This window comes from Podarcis muralis, chromosome 4 (genome assembly GCF_964188315.1).
Source record: "Podarcis muralis chromosome 4, rPodMur119.hap1.1, whole genome shotgun sequence".
Taxonomy (NCBI): Eukaryota; Metazoa; Chordata; class Lepidosauria; order Squamata; family Lacertidae; genus Podarcis; species Podarcis muralis.
In genome coordinates this window covers 42,703,661-42,728,576 of record NC_135658.1, presented here as the reverse complement: position 1 = coordinate 42,728,576, position 24,916 = coordinate 42,703,661, and the positions used below count along the sequence as shown (strand labels likewise).

The 24,916-nt window shown below is 45.1% G+C and overlaps 1 protein-coding gene across 1 annotated transcript; it reads left to right on the top strand.

Moving 5' to 3' along the window:
- The first annotated feature begins 10,985 nt into the window (after positions 1–10,985).
- ACP6 (acid phosphatase 6, lysophosphatidic) lies at positions 10,986–24,597 on the top strand. The gene is made up of 10 exons (XM_028726888.2): positions 10,986–11,435; positions 15,395–15,523; positions 15,606–15,736; positions 16,050–16,129; positions 18,640–18,727; positions 20,423–20,558; positions 22,894–22,994; positions 23,256–23,351; positions 23,800–23,959; positions 24,392–24,597. Exons 1-10 carry the CDS (start codon positions 11,229–11,231, stop codon positions 24,503–24,505), a joined length of 1,242 nt encoding a protein of 413 aa, XP_028582721.2. The 5' UTR covers positions 10,986–11,228; the 3' UTR covers positions 24,506–24,597.
- The last annotated feature ends 319 nt before the right edge of the window (positions 24,598–24,916 follow it).

Below are 24,916 nucleotides of genomic sequence, written 5' to 3'. Positions count from 1 at the left end.
GTTCACTCTCGCGGAGCAAAAGAAAGAGCTGGACCTTCTTTCTGCTTCCCTGCTTCCAGCCACTTACTGAAGACTGGATAAGGAACCCACATAATAATATTACTGCGGAGAGAGCATAGCATGGCTTTGTTTTTTATGGAGAATGAAGATTAAGGGCCACCTTAAACCTTCTTAAATCTTTTATTAGGAGCAACTTGGAGTTGGCTGTTTGGTTTGTGGGCTGAATTGGGGATCCTGCCCATGGATTTTCCTATGCTCCTAATGTGGAATGCCACCCCACTCTGAACTATTGTAGCACTGATTCTAAAGCTGTCTGATGATCAGCTGTTGAGACCCAAATGCCATTGCTGAGCCTGAGCTATGCAAGTACGGAATTCAGAATTAAGCCAAGAACTTCAAAGAGAAACAGAAATGATTTGAGAGAGAGGAGGGGGATGCACACTCATCATAAACCCCTGAAATCAATGGTAACTACACAGGCGCAGGGTCTCAGGCAGGTTCTGGCAAACAGCAATGTTGCTCCCGCAATGTTGTTCTGAAAAAAAGAAGTCAAAATGAGAAGAAAGAAAAATTTTTGGAAAAAATAAAAGAAGGGGAAAGGAAACTAAGATCGAAACCGAAATCGCAAGAGATTCTAAAAGAAATTAAATTATATCAAACACAGTTTATGGAAATGATGAATCAAGAAGTAGAATGGAAAATTAAACAAATGAGACAAAAGATTTTTGAATCTGCAGACAAATGTGGTAAGTTATTGGCTTGGCAAATAAAGAAAAGACAAAAACTCAACACGGTTACAAGTTTAGAAGTGAATGGAAAGAATATTTGTAACCCAGTGGAAATTAGAAACTGTTTTCAGAGCTACTTTAGACAACTTTATTCACAAGGGCCGCAGAAAGAAACTGAAATAGAGCAATTCCTTGAGAAAAATGGACTGAAAAAGATCTCTCAGGAAAGTAAGAGAATGTTGAATCAGGATATATCGGAACAAGAAATAGAAGATGCCATTCAAAATATGACGCTGGGCAAATCTCCAGGACTGGACGGATTGACTTCCAAGTATTATAAAGTTTTGAAGGAATGCTTAATAAAACCTTTGAAGGAAGTTTGTAATGAAATCATGGAAGGGAAAAAGGCACCTGATACGTGGAGAGAGGCTTATATCACACTTATACCAAAGACAGAGACTGAAAAGACCCAACTTAAGAACTACCGTCCCATCTCATTATTGAATGTGGATTACAAAATTTTTGCGGACATTTTAGCAAAGAGATTGAAAAGAGTGTTGATGGAGGAGATTCATGGGGACCAAGCAGGCTTTCTCCCAAAAAGACATTTGTCGAATAATGTAAGGAATATAATTGACATTTTAGAAAAGTTGGAGGTGAATATAAACACCAAAGCAGTGTTGATATTTGTAGACGCTGAGAAAGCCTTCGACAACATTTCTTGGAGTTTTATGATGAAGAACCTCCGGGGGATGGGGGTAGGCCAAGGGTTTGAAAATGGTATAGGTGCCATATACTCGGAGCAGAAAGCGAAAATATTGTAAATAACGTTGTTACAGAAGAGTTCAAGATAGAAAAAGGGACACGTCAGGGGTGCCCAATCTCTCCATTACTTTTTATTTCAGTCCTGGAGGTTCTGCTAAATATGATCAGAGGAGACCTGTTGGTTAAAGGGATTCAGGTCGGAGCAAAACAATATAAATTGAGAGCATTTGCAGATGACTTGGTACTTACACTGCAGGAGCCAGAAGCTAGTACGAAAAGGGTTTTGGAATTAATTCAAGAGTTTGGTCAACTGGCGGGATTTAAATTGAATAATTTTTACTAAGTTTTTACTAAGGTATTGGGGGAAAATATGACATTGTTTGAAAAAGAAAGGTTTCAGAATGTGACAGGGTTAACTGTGGTTAAGAAAGTGAAGTATTTGGGGATAAATATGACAACGAAGAATGTGAACATATTTAAGGACAATTATGAAAAAATTTGGACAGAAGTAAAAAGAGATCTAGAGACTTGGTCAAATTTGAAGCTTTCCTTGTTGGGTCGAATTGCAGTTATAAAAATGAATGTATTGCCAAGAATGTTGTTTTTGTTCCAAGCATTGCAAATACTAGACAAGATGGACTGTTTTAAGAAGTGGCAGAAAGATATATCTAAATTTGTCTGGCAGGGCAAGAAGCCCAGAATAAAATTTAAGATCTTAACAGATACAAAGGAAAGGGGGGGACTTGCCCTGCCAGACTTTAAACTTTACTATGAAGCGGCAGCGTTTTGCTGGCTAAGGGATTGGCTACTTCTTGAGAATACAGATGTCTTGGATTTGGAAGGTTTCAATAATACGTTTGGGTGGCATGCATATTTATGGTACGACAAGGTCAAAGCGCATAAAGGATTTAAAAACCATATTGTCAGAAAAGCACTATTTAATGTATGGACCAGATATAAAGATTTGTTGGAAAATAAAACAATAAAATAAAACCCCAAGGTGGTTGTCACCAATGGAAGCTAAGGCAGTTAAAAAGTTAAACATGGAGCCTAAGTGGCCAAAATATTGGGAAATCTTGGAGAAGGAAGGGGATAAACTGAAATTGCAGAGTTTTTAGAAATTAAAAGAGAAAGTGAGAGATTGGCTTCATTATCATCAAATAAACGAGGCCTTTAAGATGGATAGTAAGATTGGCTTCCAGGTGGAAAAATCAAAATTAGAAACTGAATTGTTAGAACCCAGTAAGAAAAATCTGTCAAAAATGTACATCTTGCTGTTGAAATGGAATACACAGGATGAAACGGTCAAATCAAGTATGATTAAATGGGCTCAGGACATAGGGCATAACATTATGTTTGCTGACTGGGAAAAGTTGTGGACCACCGGGATGAAGTTCACGGCGTGTAACGCCCTAAGAGAAAATATTATGAAAATGATCTATAGGTGGTACATGACCCCAGTCAAGCTTGCAAAGATTTACCATTTGCCTGACAATAAATGTTGGAAATGTAAAGAAAATGAAGGTACGTTCTTTCATCTCTGGTGGACGTGCCCGAAGATTAAGGCATTCTGGGAAATGATATATAACGAACTGAAAAAGGTATTTAAATATACCTTCCCAAAGAAACCAGAGGCCTTTCTCTTGGGCATAGTCGGCCAGGGGGTGTTAAAGAAGGATATGACTTTTTTTATGTACGCTACAACAGCAGCAAGAATACTCATCGCTAAGTACTGGAAGACACAAGATCTACCCACCTTGGAAGAATGGCAGATGAAGGTGATAGACTACATGGTCCTAGCAGAGATGACGAGCAGAATCCGAAACCAGGGAAGAGAAGCAGCGGAGGAGGAGTGGAGAAAATTTAAGGACTATTTAAAGAAATATTGCAAAATTTATGAAGTTTAGAAGGATGATGGATTAGTGAAATAAATGGTTGATAGCGGTAATGGTTAAGACAAGGAGAAAAATGAGTAAATTAAGTTAAAATACGAGAAGATTTGCTGAGTAATTGATTAGAAATTGGAACACAGAAAGGGGAAGCATGAGGAAGTCAGGGAAGTAAGGTTTAAGAAAATAAGATTTGAAAGTATACTTGTTATTATTTGTTTGTTATGTTTTAATGTATTGTCATGTTTTGTTTTATCTTTGTAACCATAAGAAAAATCTCTAATAAAAAATTATAAAAAAAAAAAATTGTTGCTCCCGCAACCTGGGGCGGGGTCCAACAGCCTTTTATCTTTGACGGGGTAACGGCTGGTCCTGATCCCCCAGTGACTCACCTCCCTGTCTCTCCCAAAGGCGAGCACTCCTCCTGCAAGTACTCAGGTCTCTCCTTCTCTCAGACCTTAGTCTCTGCAGCTCGGGAGATGTTGGTTGGTTACTAGACCCAGAGGCCACCTCAGCCTCTCCTGACCCAACTGGTAGTGGAGCAGCTGTAAGTGATGGCCCAGCTGAAGGGAAATAGGTAATTCCCGCATCTGGAGCCAGGGCAGGCTCAGGGCCCTGACTTGGCCCTGCTGGTGCTTGTTGCAGGGGAACCTGTGCAGACTGGGTCTCTTCAGAATCAGGCCCCAGACTTGGTCCAGATGCCGCCTGAGGCAAAGGATCTGGTGCGGACTGAGACTCCTCTGGTTCTAAGTCTGAGTCCAAGTCCCAGGCCATTACACCAGCATCCTGTTCTCACAGTAGTCAATGAGATGCCCAAGGGACACCTGCCATCAGAACCTGAGCACCACAACACTTTCCCCACCACCAGTTCTCAGCAAGTGGTATTCAGAAGCACACTTCCTCTGACAGTAAGACATAAGCAGTCATGTCTAGTAGCTGTGGATAGCCTCATGAATTTGTCTAATCCTCTTCTAAAGCCATCCTATCTGGTGGTTATCACTGCCTCTTGTGCAAATGAGCTCCATAGTTCAACTGTATGATTTAGTTCAAATTTGTATAGGTACCTGGAAAGTACTAAATAGAGGGGAGGGAAGAAATTGATTAGAACTGAAGAAGGTGGGTTGGACTGGGGAGAGAAAGGGGGGGAAGGGGACTTTCTGGAACTCAGAAACTGGACATTTAAAGGTCTCCTTCCTGTGGAGGGGGGGCATTGGGGGCACCCCCTTCTTTGTGCCACTTCCTCCTGAAGAAGGAAGACGTCTGTCTCTCTGAGGCAGAGACACCTTCAGGAAAATGAAGCTCATAATACCTTCTACTGCTAGTTCTGGGGTGCTTGCCTAACCAAGCCTTTACCTGCCTCCTGACCAGGGTGCTTTCAGGGTTACCTAAGAACAGGGTCATTTGGGCGCATTTCGTTTCATCATTTGGGACTTCTGCCACCTGAGGCATGGGCTTCACCGCACCTAATGGCTGGGGAGACCAACCTGCTGCCAATTGCAGTCTGCTTGGCAGAAAAGCACACTTGACATTGTCTGGTGGCCATGTATTGTAAAGGTGGCGACATCTAAACAATTCCTGATAACTTCAGAAAACCCTATTTCAAGCCTAACTGATAACCATCAGTGGGCAGGAACGCAGCAAGAGAAAGAGAGAGGGAAAGAAGTTAAGAGGGTATTTGTGAGCTACAAATAGAACGAGAAGTTATAAACCTTTCAAAAAAAGGAGATTTATAATGGAAACTTTGACAAACATAACTATTCTGGCTGTCTTGGCCAGGCACCGTTATAATCTGCAGCATCTTTCAAATCAGCCGGAGCCATATCTGCTAAAAATATGTTCAGAAGTAGGGAAATAGATATTGTTAAGAGAGAGACAGGTGCTGTTGGGAAACAAAACTCAAAATGGGTCACACCCTTGGTTTAATTTAAGGCATTCTCATGGCCATTCATAAATCCAGTGTATTCCTACAGCCCTTTGGAAGGAACCTACGCATTCCAGTGGTGATTTGCACTGTCTATATTCAGAAGTCTCACTGAGTTGAATGGGACATTCTCCCAGGAAAGTATTATAGGATTGCAACCTCTTTTTTCTTCTTCATCATCTTGCCTTCAAAAAGTCATGCCTACTCTTACCCAATCTTTTGCTCTTTTCTTCAAGATTCTGCTAGGCTGCAAATTGATATCATCTCTTTGAAATGCTCTTGCCTTAGGGACTCCCAGAGCCTCTGCACCTCAGCTACCCGGCATATTCACACAATTCCACCCATGACCCCCCCAGGGATTACTGAGCTTCTGAAAATAACACACATGCAACAGCTGGGAAGACCAGCAATGTCTTGAATGTGCATACCATGATCCCTAAGACAAGGCTAAAGCCCTCTCTATCCATTGCTGGATCCCCACTCATGTCCAGTAGTTGGATGGCAATGGAAACAGAAAGCAGTTCAGAAGGGGATGAGAAACATGGTCCACATAGGAGTACCAAACTTTATTTACATCAATTGCTTATCGGGTGTAGCAGCAGCGGGAGTCTACTACCTTTCAAACCTTTAAAATGGCTGAAGGCTTTTCAACCCCATTACACATTAGAACAAACTTATGACAGCAAATAAATGCTTAAGATTGAACATACAGGCATGGGGTTACGTTCTTGGGTACCAGGCATATATGTGAAATCGCATATAGTGGGGAACACCACAGAAAAAGCCTGTAAAACCTTTTAAAAAACCAGCAGCATTCGCCAGACTATCAAGAATGGTGGCTCTGTCTTCCTCGTCACTGAAGGACAATGTGTAAGCAACAACAAACGGGGTAGATCGCTACCTCAAAGTGCCTGGCTGTGATTCAGAAGTAGACAAGTAGACTGGTACCCCAAAATGTTTTGGATTACTAGATGTTTCCCCACTCTTTTCAGGCCATTTTTTTTCTTCAGTTTTCTCACTCTTTTCAAGCCATTTCCCCACAGTCCTCACCTTTTTGCAGTTTAAATTGATTTATTTAATTATTTCCCGGTGCCACATGTATACGGCGCCATGCGCAAGTCACACGAGTGTAAGTGGGGAGACACCTATATTGTTATGTAATCTTCCCCAGCTACCTGAGAAATGGATGAGAAACAATGGAATTTTGAGGTGTCTTTGTAATAGTTCATTCACTTACAAATTTCCCAGGTCTGAAGGTACATGAGGCCAACACTCTTGCTGAAGAAGGCCTGGCTCTGGTCAGTGCCTGGATGGGTAACCATTGAAGAAGTACCAAGGACCCCTTCTGGGCACCCTTGTTATTGGACATTCATGATGATTTGTGATCCCACTTTCAATACTGTCTGAATCTGCCAAAGTTTCGGGATGGTCACATTGCTACGTTTCTGATCAGTCCATATTCATTTAACTTGCTGCTGAAATCTGTAAGTTTTTATATCACAACTACCCCATTTCATTTTTGTCTCACTTTTGTTGCACTATATCCCCTCCAGGTAGAAATAATGTAGCAGCACTGGGGAAGCATTGCAGAACAACCTAAAGAAGACTAAATCCACCACTAATACAGTATTATTGTGTCAAGAACATGTTGCAGAAACATCCGCGATAAAAGAACGGTCTGGAGGGCTCCCCAGTTACTTTCCTTTTGGCATAATACCTTTGGCAGGCACCTGAAGGCAACTGCCTATAGAACAGCTTCTTAATGGAGCCGAGCAGGTGGAAATGCTCAGCCTTTACTGAAGTCACAATAAAACGGTTCACAATTAAAGTGCCATAGGGCTTATAAATGTTTTTTTACCAATTATACTGACCCATTCAAGGCAATATTTGTGAAACTGTGCGCCTCTTCCGATTAAATGCTGGATCTTCTCCACATACACACACTATCTGAGAAACATGCCTTGTTCAGAATGTGTGCACACACTCTCTGCACTGTTTTCCCATCATCAACTAGATCAATTTCTCTCTCTCTCTCTCTCTCTCTCTCTCTCTCTCTCTCACACACACACACACACACACACACACACACACACTTTTCATACTTGGTCCCCATATGCACCTCTGACTGCTTATAGGTCTATTGCCACTACAATGTGCCAAATTATTAGCACCCTCCCACTGCCTGCTAGCTATCTAAAGGTAAAGGTAAAGGTACCCCTGCCCGTACGGGCCAGTCTTGCCAGACTCTAGGGTTGTGCGCCCATCTCACTCAAGTGCTGTCCGCAGACACTTCCGGGTCACGTGGCCAGCCTGACATTGCTGCTCTGGCGAGCCAGAGCCGCACACGGAAACACTGTTTACCTTCCCGCCAGTAAGCGGTCCCTATTTATCTACTTGCACATTTATCTACTGGGTGCTTTCGAACTGCTAGGTTGGCAGGCGCTGGGACCGAACAACGGGAGCGCACCCCACCGCGGGGATTCGAACCACCGACCTTTCGATCGGCAAGCCCTAGGCGCTGAGGCTTTTACCCACAGCGCCACCCGTGTCCCGGTAGCTATCTACCATCACTCATTTCCCCTCATTCTCATGTACAGGTTTTGAAGGGAACCCGGGAGTGGAACTGCTTTGCATTGATAAAATATTATTTACAAGGAACTGTGAGCTGTTAAATATTTTTTATGATTGCCTGTTGTCAAGAAGGAAGATTACTTTCCTTATCTACTTCTTTCCCAATGACACCCTCTTCCCCCACCCCTCTCTCTGGGGCATTCGGTTTAAACCCAGGAACATTTTGTTACAGTGCAGAGTTTGCCTACTGCTTAAATGAAGAGACCTTGAAATACCCAGCTTGGTTGGATGGGAAATCTTGCTTTGTTTTCTACCACTTAAAAGGAGAAGGAACTGCTTTCCACTCTTGGTTTCTACCCAACAGAAGGGTTTTTATTGAGCAGTACAATCCATTTCCAAATCCCACTATTGCTCTCTAGTGGACAAAAAGATTTTGAACACTTTATGCAAACCCACATTATAATTTCATATTAGATACTACTGCTTCTCTTACCTCCTCCTTTCCTCGACACCAGCAGCAGGGCTTTGGGGGGAAGGCGAGAGAATGGATAAAGGCACAGAATGCATAAAGTGAAAATACATCCCAAAAGCCTCTGGTTTGCGGGGAATGTCCTCTGCACAGTGACAGGACCAGCTAAGTTAAAAGCTTTCTGCAGTGTGGTTTAGTGGTTAGAGTGTTGGATTTGGATCTGGAATATCAGAGTTCAAATCCCCGCTTGGCCATGGAGTTCACTGGATGACCTTGGGCCAACCACTCACTCTCAACCAAATCCACTGCACAGGAATTTTGTGAGGGTAAAATGGGGAAGAGAACTATGAACATATCCTTGAGCTCCTTGGAGGAAAACTGAGATATATAAATGCAATAAATAAATAAAGCCAGGCAGCAGCTTTCAACTTGGGTTAGTGTGCTGGGCCTGGGGGTAACCCGAGCAACATGGTCCAGGTCCGGTCCCGTATCCAAGGGTTCTGCAAGGAGTCAGTCCGACAGGCCCAAGGCAGGAAACCAGGCAAGGTCAGGCAAAGGGTTTAAGGCAGGTTCTGGCAAACAGCTATGTTGCTCCTGCAACCTGGGGCGGGGTCCAACAGCCTTTTATCTTTGTCAGGGTAACGGCCGGTCCTGATCCCCCAGTGACTCACCTCCCTGTCTCGCCTGAAGGCGAGCACTCCTCCTGCAAGTACTCAGGTCTCTCCTTCTCTCAGACCTTAGTCTCTGCAGCTCGGGAGATGTTGGTGGGTTACTAGACCCAGAGGCCGCCTCAGCCTCTCTTGACCCAACTGGTAGTGAAGCAGCTGTAAGTGATTGCCCGGCTGAAGGCAATGAGGTAATCTGGAGCCAGGGCAGGCTCAGGCCCCTGACTCGGCCCAGCTGATGTTTGTTGCGGGGGAACCTGTGCAGACTGGGGCTCTTCAGAATCAGGCCCCAGACTTGGTTCAGATGCTGCCTGAGGCAAAGGATCCAGTGCGGACTGAGACTCCTCTGGTTCCAAGTCCGAGCCCAAGTCCCCCTGCCATCACAGTTAGTTCCTATCCTCTGTCCCTTCCAAAAAGGACTGAGAGGAGAGCAGTAGTCTGGTTTGGTAAGTCCCCACTCAGAGCCTTGCCCGCCCCATGAGGCAGCTGCCTCAGGCAGCATCCCTCAAAGCATGACACCCCAGTTCCGTGACCCAGATTTACCACTGGTCTCCCTGGCCTCTAAGAAGAGAGAGGGACTGGCAGCAAAGCTCTGCGGAACACTTCCGCTCCTGCCAAGATTACTTTCTTCTTGACAATCCTTACTGAGTTTGCTGACTGCAGCGCAGGGGAGTGGAGCATTTTTGCCCTAGGTGGCAAAATGCCTTGGGCCACCCTGCCCACACCCATGCCATGCCACTCACCCAGTGATTCGTGAAAAGCCCCTGGCAAGTCAGAGTGTCATGGAGCAATATATATGGTGTGTGAGTATGAATGGTTGTACCGACACATTCCTCTGACTTGACAAGAGCTTAGATCATGCTGAATGCATGCAGAAGAACAGAAGAAGAGGCCTTCTGGATCAGGCCAACCAGATGCCTATGGGAAGCCCACAAGCAGGATCTGAGCACAGCAGCACTCTCATCTCCTGTGGTTTCCAGCAACTGGTATTCAGAAGTATACTGTATCCGCCAGGTGTGTGTGCCTATGCCAGTATAATCAAATGAGAAGCCAGCATTGTTCCTTTATGGGTGAAATGCTCATATTATGATGGGCAGGCATGTATATTGCAGAAACTCTTGCCTCTGGTGATTCCAGCATCTGGAATAGGTCCTACGACTCACCACCCTCTCAGTGGCATCCCATACAGGTTGACCCATACATCTCAGTTGGAGCCACTGAGAACAAGTCAGTTTGGATCTGCACAATAACCTTAAGAATGGAAAACAGGGACTTTGGAAGTTGCTCATCAACAGTTAGCACCTGCACAGCTGGTTGATCATAGTCTTCCACACTGTGGTGAAATGTCCTGTTTTCCTATTTAAAGAAATTCTTTATAAATCTATATTTATGAAAAGCACGTACAAATGTTTTGCATTTCCTCACCCTCCCCATCATTGGGAAAAGGTTTATGCAAGTAAATTCCACTGAAGAAATTTGGACTTACATACGTGGGATTCGGCTGAAAGTGTTCAGAACTTCCCAGAGACAAGGAATGGCAGCTAACTGGACAAAGCAGAATAAAGTGCCCTACGCATTCACTAATAATTTGAAAACTGGACACACTGCAAAACCCAGCAAGATGGGAGGGCATAAATAAGACGAGTACAGCAAGATCTTCCATATGGGTTCATTGAATGGTCCTGGGGAGAGAAGCGAGACATCTCTCAGATCCCACTGCCTCTCCTGTTTGCTGCAGAGACCAACCAGAGGGCGGATTAAGCCCGCAGGCAAAGCTGTCCTCCCACTTCGCCGGCTGAAACATGCTCACAAGCCCGGCCGTGGGAACTCCCACGCCATACACGTGACCGGCTGGGAAAGAGCGCCCCGACGCCCGCTGGGAGATGTAGTCTTCTGGTGGCTCCTGGTCGGGGCAGGCGCCCGGCTGAAGAAACCGCATTTCCCAGGGTCCTCCTGGGGGTGGCGCCGAATCTCCTGCCGGCGAGCAGCTGCACCCGGGCGGCGTTGCTGAAAAGGGGGAGGAGGGAGGAGGTCTCTGTTCCGCGAGCCTCGGCGTTTCCTCGCGCCAGCGCTGGAAGAGGAAGGCGGGTTTCCCGTGAGGCAACAGCAGCAGCAGCAACTTTTGCTTTCGCAACTCTGCCGGCAGCTGCGCAAGCGGCGAGCTGCTCCGCTCTCGGACTCGCTGCGAGGGTCCCGCGCCACCTGCCTCGCCCCGTCAGCATGAGTTTGTGGGCTCGCGTGGGCATCTTGGGCACCCTGGCGTACTGCGTAGCGAGCAAGAGGAGAGCCCTGGCCGAGCCCAGGAGGAGCAAAGCGCCGCGCGGAAGCGACGACGGCGACGACCACCCGCTGGAGCTCAAGCTGGTGCAGGTTCTTTTCCGGCACGGCGCCCGCACTCCGCTGAGACCCATCCCCGATGTGGAGCAGGTGAGGGGGCGCGCCGCCCGGGGTGGAAGGAGAGGGACGGAGCTGGCAGAGCAGGGCTCGCCGTCCCGCTCGGCCACCAGCGGGTCACCTTGGGCCAGGCAGTGTCTGCCGTCCAGCCGAACCTGCCTCCCAGTGTCCTCGTCGGGATGAAATGGGGAGAGGGGAAACCATCTATGCCGCCTTGAACCCCAGGCAGAAACGATGCAGTCAATGCATACATGCCTCTTCCCTTTCCCTCTGGCCATTCCCAAAAACAAGGGCCATGGGGGAAGCATCAGCTTGTGGGGGGGGGGCGACATTCAGCAATATACCCCTCCCTGGGTTGGTTCGACCCCTCTTGGCTTCTTGCCCCCCACCATAGGTGCCAACTCCTAGGTAAGTAAAATATTATTTGACCCCCCCAATAAAATATTTGAGGTGGCTGCCCCCCAAGTTGATGGGCATTGTGATTCAAATAGTATGTGTGCCTGCAGTGCCTTGTGATCAATTATATGGGGTTGGGGGTCACCTGCCCCCCATATTTTATTCAAGACAGCAGCCCAGCACACACACACACATCCACACAACCACCCAAGTGGGAAGCACAAGGTGAGGGTCCCTTTTGCTCTCCTCGCTGTTTGCTGGCTAGGAAGATCAACAGAGTCAGACCGCTGATCCGTTGTCCACACTGGCTATGCTTCAGGCAGGAGCTTTCCCCAGTCCTACCTGGAAACGCCCAGGGTTGAACTTGGGACTTCCTGCATGCACAGCTGATGCTTTGCAACTTTCCTGTTCCTAAGAGGGCAGGTGGGCAATGACAAAAGGAGGTCCAGCAGGGCCAGGAGGCTCAGCAAGTGGGGGCTTTGAGTGGAGCCCCCTGGTACCGCCCCCTCTGATGCTGCCCCTGGATCTGGGCAACACAGGCAAGCCTCAGCCAAGATCAAACTGGGGGGAAACAGCTAGTTAGGGGTGCCTGGTTGTGATAGTGGTAAAAAAAGGGGGGGTTAAAAGAACATGTTAATATTGTGTCCTTAAGTGTTAAAAGTATCTCTGCTACATTGTCTCACTAATCTTTGTAACAACCCTACCAGGTATTATGCACCCGTGATTTTAAAAAATGTATTTATAACCCAGTGCTGTAAATTGGCATGAAAAGCAGCAGCTTGCCAAATAATTATCAGGCATGTTCATGCAGAAATACTAGTGGAGCCGATGATGCCCTGGGCTTGGAAATTCCTGGTGCTAACAGCAATCAATTCCTAAAGAAGGTGCTGCATTTTTTTCCCAGCTGACCTAAAAAGCCATTTGGCACATCAGGAGCAGGTTGCAGGAAGCGGAAGTGGTCCGAGGAGCAGCAGAGGTTGCTGAGCTTACTAGTTCAGGGCTGTCAGTGTGGGCATTTTCACGAGGCAGCAGGTGAAGGAAGCATAGGTGGAAAATTTGGCTTTGCTCAGTGCCAGTAGCCACCAAGCAGAACGCAGGCCAAAGTACAGAAGGTACAGCAATAAGACACCTTTATACCGCCAACCCACAATCTGATAAAGTGGATATTTGTCCCAGAGTGCCTTGGCATAGAGAACATGGAAACAAACGTGGGAATTATGTTAAAATGTGGGCTGCCGCAGAGCTAAGGGAGTGAGCTCCATGTGAGGTCAACTCTATTGTGGTCACTTGCTTAATGCCTGCCATTCATACTGGTGGGGTGTGCTAGCTTGGGCTGCTCTGCTGCCTGTCAACAATGAGATGCTTCCTTCATTACCAGCTGGGTGCTGCAGCCCCAAATTGTGAGCGCTGCAAGGTGTAAATGCAACTGTATGCCAGAGATGGGGAGTGTGCAGTCCTGCAGAAATTGCTGGACAACAATTCCCATCATCATCCCTGACCACTGGCCATGTATGTTATGTGCCTATTGATGAGTAAGAATAGTGACTCATTTATAGTGCTAATTCTCTAGCCTTGTTTTGTGCATCTCCTCCTATCTTGAATGTTACTAACCCATAGGCTAACTAACCAAGTACTATAAATAATTTGATTGGGGTGCTTGCCTCTTGCCCTTTTAACTTCAGGAGATGCATGCATAAACATGCATTTGCATTAGTGCAGGATAGCAGTGAACATCAATCAGCCTGTAATAATAATAATAGTAATAATAATAATAATTTATATCCCGCCCGCCCTCCCCAGCCAAAGCCAGGCTCAGAGCGGCTGTATAGTCAGATTTGGAAATTTTTCACTCTGCTTCAACCAGATCAAAGTTTGTGTCACTGTCTTTCATAAACAGGTGATGAGAGAAGGCATTGCAACTTCTACTTACCCAGTTTATGAACTACTTACCCAACACCTGCATTTCCTCTTGATTTTGTAGCAGGAATAGAATTAATGGTTGTGTTTATTTTTCCTTATGCATCATGTTCCTCTCTTGGCTCTACCTAGCAACTTGTGATAACTTCTGGTGATGAACAGATTTGGCAGATTTACCACCTAGATCAGTAGGAAGTGCAGTTGTGAAGAAATTGAGATTGCTCTTTTTAAAGTTCCTAAACTCATACACTTCAAAGTGGAATTTCTGGGGAAGTGGCCAAGAACTATGGATGGCAAGATATGCTTCTTAGGATGAATACAGAGAAACCCTGATATTTTAAACATTCCAGATATGTGCAAGCCTCATATGTATTTTCTGTGTTGCAGTGTTTCCAAAGGCAAGTGTTTGGAATAGGGCAAGGATTGGGAGCCTCCCACCCAGCCTACCAGCTTTTCCTCTAAGGACCAGCTGTTTAATAACTTAAGAGCCCTGCTGGATGAAGCCCATCTAGTCTAGCACTCTGTTCTCACAGTGGCCAGCCAGATGTGCATGGGAGTACCATAAGCAGAACCTGAGTACAACAGTGCTCTCATCACACATAACTGGTCTTCAGAGGTATTTTGTTTCGGACAGTGGAGGTAGAACATAGCCTCCATAGCTGGTGGCCATTGATAGCCTTGTCCTCCACAAATCAGCTGAGCAGGGTGGGAACACCTGCCATAGGTGATGCTATAATTGAGGCACTGAGCAAAGGACCATGGCTTGGTTCTCTGTATTTGTAACCCTGACTAAAAGAGTTGCAAGCAATCCTCTGTTGACTTTTTAACCAGCAAAAGAGTTGAATATAGTATTTTAGCCTGGCAGTTCTGCAGAGATCCATTTTCGCAAGACTTCCTGATGTTGGTGTCCATAAGGCATGTGCAGCACATTTCATTAAGGGTGTGCTTACCCAGTAAATTAAATTGAAACACAGTTCTTATGAAGCCGAACAAAGGGAGAGCGAAGTGGGAGGGGGTAAAAAGAAGGGATGGAGACACAGGTGAGCACACAGACTCCAGTCCATAAGCCCATCTGTGCCCCTCCCCGTCCCATAGTCACTACTTTGCATTATGGCTTCTGAGTCATCCCCAAAGCAAACCCAAAACTCCTCCCAGGCTGACCCCACTCCTGCTCCTCCATGAAGTCTAAGAATGACACACAGGAACAAGCTTTCGCTGCTGCTGCTCCTCCTCCTCCTCTTGTTACACACACGAAGCAGAGCCAGCCAAGAAGGCCTTGCCATGCTCTGACTGCTTCTCCAAACACGGGAGTAGGAATGCTGCCTGCTGCCATTGTAAAACATTGCTGAGGCTGCAGCCACTTTTTCTTTTTCAAGACATTAGAGTATGCATGGGCACACCCAGAAAGTATGCCTACATTGATGTTTTTGTATATTTCAAAATTCTGGAGTAAGAAGATTGTGAAATGTGTCACTGCCTGCTCCTCTTGCAGCAGCACAGCCTGAGCGTTGAATGAGATGTTTTAGCACCAAGCTTGCAGAGTTTGCAATCCCTCTAAGCCCACTGAAATAAATTTGATTTTCCACAGTAGTGGGTTGTCAACCTCTTCTAGCTACTTGAAGGTCCAAGTTGCCTACTCAAATGCCTTTTCTTTTCCTTCATCCTTGTTTTTGGAACAGGTGGCATGGGACCCTGCTCTTTTGGAGACCCCTGCCGAAACAAAGTTTGACTACACAGTAACGAACCTGGCTGGTGGGCCAAGACCTTATTCTCCTTTCGAAGAAAGCTACAAAAAAACAGTGCTGAAGGTGACCCAACATGTATTCCTTTGGAAATGTTGCATCTCCATTTATTTTTTTCAGCCATTCAACAGAGCTTTTCTCTTCCCAGGGCGGAGTGAATGCAGGCCAGCTGACGAAAGTAGGAATGCAGCAGACGTTTGCACTGGGGAAACGGCTAAGGAGACGTTACATTGAGGAGACCCATTTCCTCTCGCCAGCATTCAAACCTTCTGAGGTCTTGTGAGTCTCTGAACACTCCAGTTTCCTTCCTAACAGCTTTCTTGCTCTTCCTGCTGACTGTTCCGCTCCCTCCCAGCCCACATGGCATCATAAGCCTTAGCAAAGTTTCATCCAAAGTCCTCGCTTGCTTTCTCCCTCACACCACTGTGTTCAGTTTGATGTTAAGAATCTCCAGCTAGAACAGATAGCAGCGCTTGGTACTGCCATATTGGTGGCTCAGAGTGCTGAAACCCCTCAAGTCCCACCCCGTGTCAGTTTGTACAGGGAGCAGCCCACTGTGCTCCCATTTCATTGGCTGCCTTCTGTCTTTCAGTGTCCGTTCCACTAACATTGTTCGGAATCTGGAGTCCACGCGGTGTTTGCTAGCTGGGCTGTTCCAACAGCAGAAAGAAGGTCAGCAATGAAGGGGAGCTCCTTGCTCCTCTGTTCGCAGTCCTGCCTTGGAGTTTCTCTCCTAACAGAGATCATTGCCCTTTACACCACTGTTCTCTTTCTGGCTCTTCTGTTTATCACTGTCTATTATGCCATACCCTAGTGCAGTGTTTCTCAGGCTTGGGTCCACAGCTGTTGTTGGACTACAACTCCCATCATCCCTATCTAGCAGGACCAATGGCCAGGAATGATGGGAGTTGTAGTCTAACAACAGCTGGGGACCTGAGCTTGAGAAACACAGCCCTAGTGGATTCTGATAGGCTACACTTGCACTCTAAATGAGGAATTTCACGTTTAGAAGGAACTGGTGACTACTCAGAAAAGGAGTGCTATGTTGGCTCCCTTGCTGCAACTCCTAGGGTAGAGGATGTAGTTTGCAAGGTTCGTGGTGTTGGTGTGCTTTTATTTGTATAGTCATGCAATTGGGTGCAGCTCATGCACTGCATCATTTTGGGAACGTTTTCAGTAGGTGAGCTCACCGTGGCAACTGCATCTGGCCCAGGAGCTAGTAGCATGTTGCAGAGCTGGCCTCAGAAGGCCCCAGACCCCTGCTGCTCCCACAAGTATACTTCTTGCTGCATGCCTGCTTCACAGACCTTTGTGAATGCATGCAGGTATCCTCTACATGCCTCCCTTTATCCAGGCAGGGCAAACATCAGTCATGAGTTTCTGATACAGCAGAGAGCTTGACCCCTGTAGTCAGCACACCTTGCATCATGCCCATTGCACCATTGACACCCTACTACCCTTGAGAACTGAAGGAGATGGAAAATTCAGCGGCCAGGTTGCTCACTAGAGCAAGACCGTCTGAGCATATTACACCAATCTTGGTCTGACTGCACTGGCTACCAATTAGTTTCCGGGCCTAATACAAAGTGCCTTAAAACGGCTCAGGACCACAATACCTCAAGGACCGCCTCTTTCCATATGAACCCACCTAGTCTCATTCTATGCCCTTTTAAAATGTGTTGTTGTTTTTTTTGAGGGGAGGGGGTATTGGGTTGTTCTTTATTTTGATTATGTATTTTTTGGTTATATATTTTGACTTTATTCTGTGAACCACCCTGAGACCTCTGGGTATAGGGCGGTATACTACTACTACTACTACTACTACTACTACTATTAAAATAAATAAATAAATAAATTAAATAAAATAAATGCAAAATTTACACAACAAAAAAAGAGGCAAAGCAGACAGAAAGAATGAGAAGGAAAAGGGGGGCAGAAAGGGAAATTGGCTAGTTCCATCTTCCTCCCAACTCCCATGATCAGAGTTGTGGTTCAAAACATGAGGGGGGGGGACCACATTGGGGAAGGCTGACCCAGCTATTAGTCCCATTTGCTTGGAATCGCAGGTGGTCAGAGCACTGTTGCACTCAGGTCCTGCCTGAGGGTTTCCCATAGGCAACTGGTCAGCCGTTGTGGACTAGGTGGGCCCTTAGCTAATCCAGCAGGCTCTTCTTATGTTCCTAATCAGAAGGTTCGAAATGATGCTACTAACTGGCAGCCAGAACAAAACTTAAATGGGAAGGCAATGGCCATACTGCTTGTGCCATGCACCTTGAGGGTTGGGAATGAGCCTCTATTCAGAACCTTTAGTTGCCCAGCTTTAGAGAAAGATGGGTAACTTGGGTCCTCTTGATGTTGCTGGACTAAAACTCCCACTGTCCCTGGCCATTGCCCATGCTGGCTGGAGCGGATGCATGCTAGAGTTCCCAACCACATCCAGAGGGCCACAGATAACCGACCCGGCTCTCAAAGATTCCATATGCTTCTCTGAGCAGGCACCAAACTCTGTGTGGAGCTGCACAGAGACCAGGAAGAAGAATGGAACAAAGAAGTTAAATCTCAAAAGTTTTGATACTAGGATTAAGTCAACTGCAAAGTTCTGCTACCAAAACATTTGTGCATAAACCACTATTTCTTGCAGAAACTCTTATTGTGTTAAACCTGATTGTGTTAAACCGGAAATGATTAGGAAGGGAAGAACGCTGCGCTTACTTCTGGTTTTGTAAACCCCAATGTTTACAACGGTGGCTGTTACAAACTGCTTTGATTAAGATAATGGCATGCTGTGGTGTAAATTAATTTACAAGTAAGAGAATCATGTGGTGTAAGTCGTTCTGTGTAAGAGCAGAATATATCACCAACAAGTATCTGAAGGCATGTGTTAATAAGTGTGCTTTGCTGAGCATTTAGCACAGTGGGCTCTTGCCTTATTAGTTTGCAGGCATGATTTAATGTTTGCTTGAAGCACAAATGTAATTGGGAGCATAGACTTGTATGCTCCCAAGTGCAGGGGAAGTTCCCTAATGAGCTTTGCACAAATGAGGGTCGAGATGGGTAAGAGATTGTCCTAGGATTATAAACTATTTTAAATCAGTACAAGATGTGTTTGAATTAATTCTCAACAGCCCAAAACTTTAAACCATGAATTGCAAGTGCATTCAATGTTTTTTTGTCTTGTACAGGGCCCATTACCATAGTTACAGATGAAGCAGACTCTGAAATCCTTTATCCCAACCCAGTGAACTGCCATGGACTGAAAGTCATGAACAGGTATCTTGCCACAAACATTCTGTCTGGTGCCACTGTGCAGACAGAAGGTACAATAGTTATTGCAGCAAGGCCTTTCAGAAGAACTTGACCTAAATTATATGCATGACATCAGTTGATTGCCAAAAGCAATGTGCTCCCCTAAACCCTGTGAACAGTTCCGGACCTGTTCAAGCATTTAAAAGAACATGTGAGAAGTGTTCAAACTGGGCAGAGGGGCATAGCCTAGCCACCCCTGCTCCTCCTTTTGCAAGGAGGATTGAGCTGCATTCAGAATCATCTTTATCAGGAACTTGTGCAGTCAACATGCAAAGGTTTGCTGGGCTGGGGAGCTGCACATTTTCACATGCTCCAGTTTGAGCCTTCATACACGCTTGAACCTGAAAGACACCTTCTGACTTCCTGGGGGCGGTTGGCTTGTTGCATCCCTCACAGAACAGTTCCAGTGTTCATCTGTGAAGCAAGTCCAGGCTTGCCATTCTTACCTTGCCTCTTTCCCTGCACCTTTTATGCCATTGCAAAAGTCTCCTTAGGGAATGACTGCATCAGATCTTGCCATAGCCTAAAAGCTGCTGACGTGTAAGTCTGTGAGACAAGGACAAAATAGCCAAAGTAAATCATGCTCTTATTGTATGTTAGAGCAGTTGTCCAACTATGTTGTGAATAAACTATTTTCAAACATTTTTTTTTAAAAAAAAGCAGTTGGAATGAAAACTTAGGAAGTAGCCTACCATACTTCTGTGTCTCACAGCTTGACTATTTAAACGGCTCAGATGATAGCATTTGTTTCCCCAAACTTATACTGTAGCGACCGGTTGCATTTTGTGGAGCGGCTAATGTGCTTGCTGTGGGCTCCTCTGGGATTGTGATGGGAAAGGGCTCTCTAATATGCTGCTTGACAATTCTAGTGATTCGGTGAACTGCATAACTGGTGCCCAGTCAGCTCAAATAAAAGCAAGTATGATCACGCTTGTGTCAAAAGCCCATGGGACAGAGAGTGAACGCCAATTTCCTAACTCCTAGCAGAGCCAATACGATGCTATTATAATCACTATATTCTAAGACAACCCCATATGCAATTCTGCTTCTCTTTTAAGAACTGCATCGGTAACAGTTCCCTTTTCAGGGAAGCTGTGGCAAAATTAGGAATTTTCAAAGGTGGCTGTAGGCAAGCATGTCACCTTGTCCCTGCAATTGAAGGGGCCTGGGGCCATGCAACATCAGTGTGGCATGCACACATGATGTAAGCATGCCCCGTGGCCCTGCCCCCCCCTACTTGGTGCCCCTGGCCATAGGCTACTCTTGCACAATGTTGCAGCTAACCTGTGGTCCCTTCCAGATATTGCTGGGCTCTCAAATTCCATCACTCTTGGCCATGCTGGCTGATGGGAGGTGGGATCCAGCAACATCTGGGGCGCCATTGGTCATTAAGATCTGCCCTAGTGAGGCAAGAGCTATTTAGTTATTTGCCCTGAAGATCTGAGTCAACTAAGGAAAAATTACTTTCACATGGTTAAGACCAGTTGCTTTTTTGTAACAAATTCTGATGCATTTAGTTGTCTATTGCTCAAGCAATCATTTTAAGCCAAACAGCCCTGCACTCCTTTCTCCCTTCTAACAAGCAGGGGGATCCAAGCACAGTAGCTTGTGCAGATTACCATTTATGCATTATTCTGAAGCTTTCGTTTTCCTTGACAGAGAGAGGCTGGCCAATGTGCTGCTTCTGCAGCCAGGAATTGCGGAGGATCTGAAGACCATTAAAGAGAAGATGGGCCTTGACAGCAAGAATGGGGCGGACTTCTTTCTCCTTTTTGACAACATTTTTGCGGAACAGGTATGCTGTGCCTTTGTAGGAACAAGCCTGTTTTCTTTAGCCATCCAAGTTGATTCATGCAGGTCTGTGGGAGAAGCTGTGCTGAAGTAGAGCAGTGTGGCCCCCCAGGTGCTGACGGGCTCCAGCTCCCATTAGCCCAAGCCAGAATACCCCATGCCCAGGGATGATGGGAGTTGTAGTCAAGCAATGTATGGAAGGCCACGTGTTCACCATTTCTGTGCTAGCAACTATTCAGCAGAGTAGCTCTTGTTGCAAATCGGAAAATAGCCAAGACAGTTCTGGCAAGAGAGGAAACTATGTGTCTTTCTTCAACTCCCTCCTCAAACGTCACATTTTTTGTCTTTCGGCTTAATTGTTTAACATTTCCTTTTTATCTTTCTCTCCATCCAAAAAAAATTTGTTGCCTTTTACACCGGCAAAATAGATAAGCTCTTTCTTGCTGTTGTTGCTTATGAAAATCTCCAAAGTAGATTGTGTAATTATTTAATCGACTGAATTTCTGTTAATAGATCTTACCTAGGACCTATTGACACAGAAGTAGGTTACATGAAGCAGTTAGCATATCAGGGGTTGGGCCCAATTCTGTAATTCCCTCCTTAGGGTGTATCTGTGCTCCCAATATTAGATTGATCCTCAGTTCATCATATGAACAGATAACACATCCCTGGTTGGACCTAGCCAGACTCTAAGTAGTCCAAGGTGGGATATTGGCAAAGGCCTGCTACTCCACTTTATCTCAGGTTTGGCACTAAAGATTAAACTGGATGTGGGAAAAGTTTGCATGCCGAGACATTTTAAGGGGTTACATCAGTGGGAATACTGAATACTGTATGCTGAACGTGACTATTACGGATGCTTAGGCTTTTAAGTGACCAAGGATTGTTTTGTTGTTAAAGCTTATCCTGAGATCAATAGATATAGAGTAGGCTAGAAATGTTGTAATAGGAAAAATAATGCTCTAGCTGGGTAAACCAGTATAATTACCAATCAGTAAAAGCAAAGCATTTAACAGGAATAAAAATGTGTGCTTTCAACGTTCAGGGCTCCCTTTCTTTATGGATTTGTCTAAAAAAGCCGTGCACAGTCGTTATGGAACTTCTTTCTCCAAGATGCTTCTAACCACCCCAGGGCTTCCTGCAGCAGAGTTTGAAAGCCATTTTTGTACAATACGCCTCACTGAACTGAATACTTAAAACTTGTAGGAAATGGAACGATATGAAACCCAGGTTCCTCATTGTAAACTTTCCCCTCTCCTGCTGTTGTCCTTCTGATCCAGTCTCATAGAATTCTATGGTTGGAATGGGTCCTGGGGGGTCATCAGGTCCAACCCCTGCAACGCAGGAACCCCGCCCACCAACCTTCTGGTTCACAGCCAGATGCACTGACCCATTATGCAATTGTTTTAAAATTACTGGTTTTATATTTTAATTTTTTAATGTACCATATGTACTCAAGTATAAGCCCACCCAAATATAAGCCGAGGCACCTAATTTTACCACAAAAAAACTGGGAAAACTTATTGGCTCCAGTATAAGCCAGTTCACCACACCACAAACCTCCTGGTGGGCCAGAGTGCGTGTGCATGTAGATGGCGACTAACAGGCAAACAAGCAGAAAACCGACAGTGGCAAAGACGGAGGAGGGAGGAGCAGCCAGAAAGGGCTGCTTTCAGGCTGCTCATTCCTCCGCCGCCGCCGTCTCTGCCAGTGGCAAAGGGGACCCTCACTCGAGTATAAGCCAAGGAGAGCTTTTTCAGCATAAAAAATGTGCTGCAAAGGTCGGCTTATACACGAGTATATATAGTAACTTGCTGTTTGGTTTTTATATTGCTTTTGAAAACTGCTTGGGTGTTTCTTTTTGAAGTAAGCAGTATATAAATTTGTTAAATAAACAAACAAAATGAATATTGTGCCACTTCAGGTAATTACGTTGCCTGACTGTGGCAGCCAGCATTGTAGTAGGTAACATAAGACATGGGAGGAAATGGTAATCAAGACATATGAATGGGACCATTCATATCTCTTGAACTGAAATCTGTCCACTACATGAAGATGTTTTCAGGTTGTCCAAGTTAAAACTAAAGGCTTGTTGTTGTTTTTAAAGGGAATCACTCACTTGCTTATTGTAACAGTAATATAACTATTCATATATCTATCTGTTCACATTGTTCTTCGTCTTTAGACTTAGAGGAATGGCCAACTTGTTCAAGTGCATGTCCATGTTATGATATCTAACGATAAGCACATGTGTGTCCATGCCTGATCTAAAGTAGTGGTGCCATTTGTCACTGCAGCCTTAGAGTTGTTATTTTAATTCACACTATGCTGTCTTTTAGGCACACGATCTGCCTAGTTGCCCTATTCTGAAGAGTTTCATGGAACTGATCGAGCAGAGGGCTATAGACTCACTCCTTTATGTCACAAAATTGAACTTAAGGTGAGCAGTCCCAGGGATGGTATGGGTGGTAAGCCTGGGGATATCTGCAAGACAAAACACAGGAGCACTCTTCTGTTTTAAAACATGGACTTCTTGTACAGACAAGTCATGTGTGTCCCTGCTAGCCAGGAACCTTTACTTTTAAACCTGCTCCTGTTCCAATTAAGTTCTGCCAGTTATCTAGAACTGTTAAAAGATGTTGCAACTCTTGTTAGAAACATTTTTTTAAAAATTGATCTGTTTTGTTATATTTCTGACTAGAGAGACTCTCAAGATGTCAGTTGGTCCTCTACTCAATATAATAGAGAAGAACATTAAGGCGGCAATGAACCCTTCCTCTCCTGAAATCAAGGCCAGGTATGTAGATTATTGGTATTTACGGTCTTGGCAGAACATCCCATTGAGCAGCATCTACAAGCTAAAAACATTAAAAGGGGAAATTGGACAAATCAAGGGCAGCAGGAGTTGATGGAACAGTGACAATTGCACCATTTAAGATTTGTGTATATATTTTTAACTGGGTAAAGGTGACTTGTAAATATCCTAACTTTAAACGGGAGTTATGTAGAACTTGGCTCACAAAAGTTTCATATAAACAAATACAAACTAGGTGCTCGCATGTGGAAGACAGAACAAAAAGCAGAGGAAGGAATGCTATTACCCTGATAATTCTCAATTTAGCTTATTACATCTACCAACTGACTTGCGATTCAGTGTAAATGGAAAATGCAGCTGCAATGGCTGCTATACACAATGTATGTCATCAGCAAGACTGAATTATTGGTCACTACTTCTTTTATTTTAGAAAGCTTGCTCTGTATGCTATTCATGATGTTACCCTCTTCCCACTGCTACTGGCTCTGGGGGTCTTTGATTCCAAGTGGCCTCCATACGCAGCAGACATGACAATAGAACTTTACCAGCGTTCCAAGGACTGGTTTATACGGCTGCTCTACAATGGAGAGGTAGGAGACTCCATGGTGATGTATGTTACACATATAAATGGGACCTCAAGTGAGATTTGGGCAGGAGGCAAATTCCATACTCTGGCTTGCACAACATCTAAATACAAAGGCTGTTAACAGATAAATCACTGAATCTGGAATGCGGGGATCGTATACCTGTTTCAAGCTAACTTTTGGTAACTTTTAAAGCAACTCTCTTCTCTCTGCAAGGCAGGCAGTAGTGGTGCTGTATGTCAGGATATCAGGACTCTGGCCCTCTTGTTGTTACTTGACTACAAATCCCATCATCTCTGACCACTGACTGGTACTATTAGGAGTCTAATAGAATCTGGAGGACCACAAAGTGCACAAGATATTTTTGTTTGCCCAAGGGCCTCTTGTAATGGCAGCTTTTTTGTGACGTAAATGTTGATTTGTCTTGTCTTTCTGCAGGAGCTGGTTCCAAGAGGATGCAGAGCTGGTCTCTGTCCGCTGGAGGATTTTCTAAATGCCCTTTCAACTTACAGTGCTAATCCAGAGGAATATAAAATGCTTTGCTCTCAGTGAGAAGAGGTGTAGAACAGATAAATGATTAGTAATACTAAAACATTATTCACAACATTTGTCTTTTCAAACGCCATAAAGAAAAGTGTCATTCACTTGTGGTTTAACTCTGGTAACAGGACAGTTCAAGTAATGTAAAGTATAACAGGGATGAATGCTGCTGCTACATTTTGGAAATTGGGTCCCTGGCTGCGGTAAGAGTTGGTGGTGGCTTAATATCCAAAAAGTTGTTACTGTAACCCAGTTTTTCAAATTAATGGAATCTTGCAGATGGCAGCCAAGTGATGGCCCTCTGCTGACAGAAGGCATACACCAGTGAAAAGGGGAGGCAAGGCAATTTTAAATAATCCCTGCCCCTAGCCAAAGCTGCTCCAAAAGATCCCAACCCGGAAACGGGGGGTTGCTGAAAATTGC

Coding starts and splice junctions, on each gene's coding strand:
- ACP6 (XM_028726888.2), top strand. CDS start 11,229: ATGAGTTTGTGGGCTCGCGTGGGCATCTTGGGCACCCTGGCGTACTGC. Junction 22,995..23,255: donor GTCACAAAATTGAACTTAAG/GTGAGCAGTCCC, acceptor ATTTCTGACTAG/AGAGACTCTCAAGATGTCAG. Junction 23,960..24,391: donor GGCTGCTCTACAATGGAGAG/GTAGGAGACTCC, acceptor GTCTTTCTGCAG/GAGCTGGTTCCAAGAGGATG.